We start from the raw sequence: 5,673 nt of genomic DNA on the forward strand, positions 1-5,673 counted from the left end.
GGTCCCTGCATCATGTCGTCGTTACCTGGCTGGTTTGTACCAATGGACTGAGGAAAGGAGCCTCCTGCGACTCAATGCAAAGTCACACCCCACTCTATGTATACTGGTCTGTTATCCTCCAGCTGTCTGCCTATAATGGAGAAGAGGGAGGAGCTCTTATCAGCCATGGGTAATGTTAATGAAGGTCAAATGGACCCCAATTCTGGTTCTGATTCTAGTAGAGGCAGGAATAGCCACTAAAAGCTATCGTAGGCACCTCAGCCTTGATTGTTGGGAATCAAAACTTTGAGGAGCTCAGTTTCCAGATAGATGTAGATTTAGGCCATTTGGAGAATTCTATTTCCAGGCTGGACAGCTGACCAGACTCCCTCACAAAGGTAGTCCTACAGAACTGAAGGAGGCTGAACCCTCTATTAATGATGCGGGAGGACTTTGCACAGCCTCAGGGGAACTTGTTTCCATGCTAACCCATCAGTGGTAGTTAGTGAAAACCTTGCCATGGTCAGAGAACACCTCAAAGAAAGGAGGAGTCTCTGTTTGCCTGGCCCCCGTGGCTGACCACCTGACTGTCAGCATTAGCTAAACCATTGATTCTTATTCTGATCAGACTAATGATGGGACCTTGTACACTCAACTGCATGGCCAACTATATATTTGTGGTTTGGCGGAATGAATTCCCACAATAATAAACTCAGCTAAGCACTTAGTCCTTAGAGCCAGCTGTATCCCCTTACAATAGGACTAGCTAATGATTTGATTCATGCCCACAGTGGGAAATGTGACAGGAAAAGGCAGTGCAGAGGTTCCTCCATCTTGTATTCTTGCTCAGATCATTTTGGATTGAACTAGAGTTTGATCTTCTTAATGGAAAATGCTCTAGGAAGGCCAAAATGTCCCAGGTAACTTAGTTCCCATTAAACTGCGTATGAAAACCTCTCCCTACAGCTGCTGAGGGAGATACCAGGATGTGTTTTTTGTCGTTAAAAACCCCTAGGTCGCTGAGTGGTGGTGGCGCAGGCCTTTAATCCCAGTACTTGGGAGGCAGAGACAGGTGGATGTCTGTGAATTGGAGGCCAACCTGGTCTACAAAGTGAGCTCCAGGACAGGCTCTAAAGCTACAGAGAAACCCTGTCTAAAAGAAGAAAAAAGGGAGGGAAGGAGGGAGGGAGGACAGGCAGGCCCTTGTTCTAACTGATCTGGGCTACTCTTGGGTCCCAAATACCGACCGGAGTGTAGCAGTAATAAAGGCTTTGAGTTGGCTATAAACTGTGTCTGCTTGGTCATCTCTGGTAGTTTATGGGTTTGGTTTTTTTGGTGGTGGTGTCTTTTGAGACAGGGTTCCTCTTTGTAGCTTTGTCTGTCCTGGAACTTGTTCTGTAAACCAGGCTGGCCTCGAATTCAAGAGATCCAAATCAAGAGGGTACAAACAGAAGATAGAACAGAGATAGGAAATGCATTTGGTTTTTATCCTAACTCAGGTGGTGACAGTGTCTTTTCCCCAATGGCTGGGATCCGACCTCACAGTCTTAATTCAGTTAGCTAGGCTGAAAAGACTTGGCCCAGGGGGTCACTGCTTCAGGCCTTCTAATTGGTAGAATGCAGCAGAAAAAAAAAAAAACAAGGTTTTACTGGGTAGGCGACTTAAGATATCTGCATTAAAATCTTACAAGTAGGCAGGCAGATCTCTGTGAGTTCGAGACCAGCCTGGTCTACAGAGCTATTTCCAGGACAGGCTCCAAAGCCACAGAGAAACCCTGTCTCGAAAATCCAAAAAAAAAAAAAAAAAAATCTTACAAGTGGCAAGAAATAAAAGATCCGAATTCCTTCTCCTATCAACTATCAACAAGCTTTAGAGTAGGTAAAGACATATATATTTGTTACAATCGAGTAGCAGTCATGTCTGCAGGTCGGCCTCAACATTAACTGCTTTCCTTAAACAAAGAAAGTTATGCACAATCTTCCTGGTTTCGGGAATTCAGAGGTAAACCCACCGCGGCTGAGCTGAGCACTAGGTTAGGAAGGGGCGGTGCGATTCCTGCACACACTTAAGCACGGGAGAGGGGGACATTAGTTTGCAGTGGGTGACTTCTCGGGGATGATGCCGGCGTGCAGGAACTCAAGCCCGAAATCCCGACATCTGCAAGCGCTAACCTCACCAATCTGCATTAAAAACACACCGATCCCACCAACACAAGGCCGGTGAAGGCGCGCGGAAGAAGCTGCGCCTGCGCGACCTGCCCGCTCCGCGCGAGCGTCTGCACCACCGGCCAGGTTGCTTGTCCGCCCCAGCCCGCGCCTGCACGTCCATGGGCATTTCATGGCGAACCTCGCCTAGGCATTGCCGAACCCCAGCCACAGCCACCGTGGAGCAGACCCTGTGGGCGGGCGTTCAGGGAAGCCTCGCAGGGCGAGCGGACGGGCCAGCAGACAGGGGAGCGCCAGCCGCCAGAGGCATTGTGGGAGGGCGACGCGGCGCCACATGACACGCCCCCGCGAATCAGCGCGCAGACCGCACTTTTGCAGTCGGCTTCAAACAAACTACCTAGCGGGGTCGGGCGGCTCCGGCCCGCCCCTCGGCCGGGGTCGCGCCCGCCGAGTGAGGGGCCCGGGGGGCGGGGCGAGGTGGTGGAGTGACAGGCTGCCGCACCTATGCGGGGACGCGGGCACGGGCGCCGGCGGGCGGCGCAGCCAATGGGGGCGGGGGGCGGCCCGGCCGGCGGGGAGGCGCTGGGGAGAGGGGGCGGGCCCCAATCCGGTTCCATCCGGTTCTCCCACCGCCCCCGCTGCGGGTCGCAGCAGTCCGTGCGGCGGCGGCTCCGTGGCAGGTTCGGCCTCGCACGCGCCTCCCATCCAGCGCCGCCAAGATGCCCAAGAGGAAGGTGAGCGCGGCGGGAGGGACGGGCGGCGGAACCCCGAGCGGGGGTCGGGCCGGAGCGAGGTGCGGGTTCGGGAATCTTCGGGGGGCTCGGGCCGCTCGCGTGACGTCACGCGGCCGCATTGTTCTCCGGTGCTCGCTCTTTCTGCAGGTTAGCGCGGATGGAGCGGCGAAGACGGAGGTGAGCGCGGGCCTCGGGCGGGCCGGGGCGGGTAGGGCGGCGGGGGTGCGGTCGCAGCGTCGCTCACCCTGCTTTCTCTCTCCGCAGCCCAAGCGCCGCTCCGCGAGGCTGTCGGCCGTGAGTACCGCGGGGCCGGGGCGGGAGCGAGCGGGGCCGCGCTCTGCAGGGCCGCTCGCCGCCTCTTACCTTTCTTTTTGTCCCCTCTCCCTAGAAGCCCGCCCCTGCCAAGGTGGACGCGAAGCCGAAAAAGGCCGCGGGAAAGGTAGGTCTGGAAACGGATGTGCAGGCAGGCCGCTCGGTTGAAGTTGAGGCTCCTGGAAGGTCATTGCGGGCGGCTGGGTACATCCTTAGCAGTTGTGCGCGTTTGGTTTTTGTAGAGGACCTGAGTTCAGTCCCCAGCACCCACAGGGCAGCTCACGAACGTCCATCATTCCTGTTTCTAGAGGTCTCCAGCCCCAGATGCGCGCGATGCACAGACACAAGTACAGGCCTTTTTTAAGAACTCAGAAGCATGTTATGAGCTGAAGAGATGACTCACTGGTTAAGAGCGCACACTGATTTTACAGAGGGACCTGGATCTGTTTGAGTGACAGCTCCAGGGGATAAAAAGGTGTGATAACCTCTTCTGGCCTCCTCAGGCACAGCCGGCACAGGCACATATGCGTGTACGTAATTAGAGGAAATGAACATCTTGTGGACATGAGTAGAAACTGAACTGTTGGGATAGTGGCTGTTGTAAGTATGTATGAATGCGTGCGTGAGTGTGTGTGTGCGGGCGCGCTTATCACAGAGGCAGGAAGAGGGTCTAACAGCTTTGAGCCATCAGGTGAGTCCTGGGAATTGAACTGTCTCTCCCATTACCTGTTAGTGGTCTTTTTAAACCGCTTCTAGAAATGGCGACAATACCATCAACTAAGACTTTCTCATGCCGTTGGGCAGTAGTGGTACACGCTTTTAATTCCAGCACTTGGGAGGCAGAGGCGGGCGAATCTCTGAGTTTGTAGCCAGCCTGGTCTACAAATACAAAGCAAGTTTGAGGACAACCAATGGTGGTACACCGAGAAATTCTGTCTCAAAAAAACAAAAGAAGATAAAACAGAATGGGTCGAATGAAGTCACCCTACTATATGGAACCCCGCCCTCCACGTTCCCTTAAGACAGTGTTGGTTCTCTTGTTTACCTTGGGGCCTTTTAAGTCGTGTAAGTCCCATAAGGAATTTGGCTTTTATTGCATCCAATTATTGATACATGTATGTGTTAGTACCACAACCATAATCTTAACAGAGAACTGATGTTTTTTGTTGCTTTGGTTTTGGGAGGCGGGGATCACTAAGCTCTTTTCTTTAAGCCAGATGGGATCCAGAAATAATTTCGTACTGCTTAGGGTTTAGTTTTGGACTTAATGTTTCAAGTAATATCCTCACACTAACGTGTGCTTTTCCCATTCTACAAACACCCAAATGAAAGTACCTCACAATTGGTCTTTTTAGCTATTCATTATATAATATCAAGAAGGGACAACATGACCTCACAACGTGTGCGTTGTTAAAGGGGAAAGACCCACATATGTGGGTACAGATCTTGTCAGAGCGGTGGTTGTCAGAGCGGTGGTTGTTGTGTGGCACGTGAATTATTCATGCTTAAAAGACATTGCTGGATTGGTAGGGTTACAAGACTTCTGCATTTAATCTCTGATGTGTGGTGATGGCCATGGTGCTGTGGGGGGTACAGCATAGGCTTTAGGCTGAATCTCAGTTAATGAGGTGTGATGGTGACTCAGGAATCATGGTCTCCTTGTTGAGGTGAATATCAAGTTGTCCGATACCAAGGCTGTGTTTCTGAGTGTCTGAGGTTGTCTCACAAGATACATTGTTATACCCATTGTGGATACAGTCTGCATCAAGTCAAAATTAAGTGAAAAGTGTGTTAAGATGTTCTCTTCCTCTTGTTTCAGGATAAGTCGTCAGATAAAAAAGTGCAAGCAAAAGGGAAGCGGGGAGCAAAGGGCAAACAAGCTGAAGTGGCCGACCAGCAAACCACGGATCTGCCCGCAGAGAATGGAGAGACCGAGAACCAGGTCGGAAGGGGACACCTGCTTGCGCTCATGTTGGGTTTGGGGCAACAGATGTTAAATTGAATCTTGGATGTAGCAGATGCCTTTAATCCCAGCACTCCGGGGCAGAGGTAGGCAGAACTCTGAGTTCAATGCCAGCCTGGTCTCCAGAGTGAGTTCCAGGACAGCTAGGACTACACAGAGAAACCCTGTCTCGAAAACCCAAAAGGAAAAAAAAATGGGCAGGCATAGTGACACACCATTAATCTCTGCACTCTGGGAGAAGAGGAAGGTACATCTCTGAGCTTGAGGCCAACCTGTTGTAAGAAATAAATTCCAAGATAGCCCGGGCTATATGAAGGACAGTGTCTCAAGGAAAGGAAAGAAATGGCACCCATGCTGTGCTGTATTAAGTGTTGATTGTGGCCGTGGCATATGGTGTACTTGATCTTTCTTTTCCTGTGGTTTGCAGAGTCCAGCCTCTGAAGGAGAAGAGAAAGAAGCCAAGTCCGACTAACCATCCATCATGTCTGTCAGTGTCCCCGCCTCCCTTCTTGTACAATC

At 51.8% G+C, this 5,673-nt stretch overlaps 1 protein-coding gene across 1 annotated transcript; it reads left to right on the forward strand.

Moving 5' to 3' along the window:
* The first annotated feature begins 2,760 nt into the window (after positions 1 to 2,760).
* On the forward strand, positions 2,761 to 5,673 carry Hmgn1 (high mobility group nucleosome binding domain 1). Its single transcript, XM_005345144.3, has 6 exons — positions 2,761 to 2,879; positions 3,027 to 3,056; positions 3,144 to 3,173; positions 3,268 to 3,318; positions 5,011 to 5,133; positions 5,582 to 5,673. Exons 1-6 carry the CDS (start codon positions 2,865 to 2,867, stop codon positions 5,624 to 5,626), a joined length of 294 nt encoding a protein of 97 aa, XP_005345201.1. The 5' UTR covers positions 2,761 to 2,864; the 3' UTR covers positions 5,627 to 5,673.

Source organism: Microtus ochrogaster, chromosome 2 (assembly GCF_000317375.1).
Source record: "Microtus ochrogaster isolate Prairie Vole_2 chromosome 2, MicOch1.0, whole genome shotgun sequence".
Taxonomy (NCBI): Eukaryota; Metazoa; Chordata; class Mammalia; order Rodentia; family Cricetidae; genus Microtus; species Microtus ochrogaster.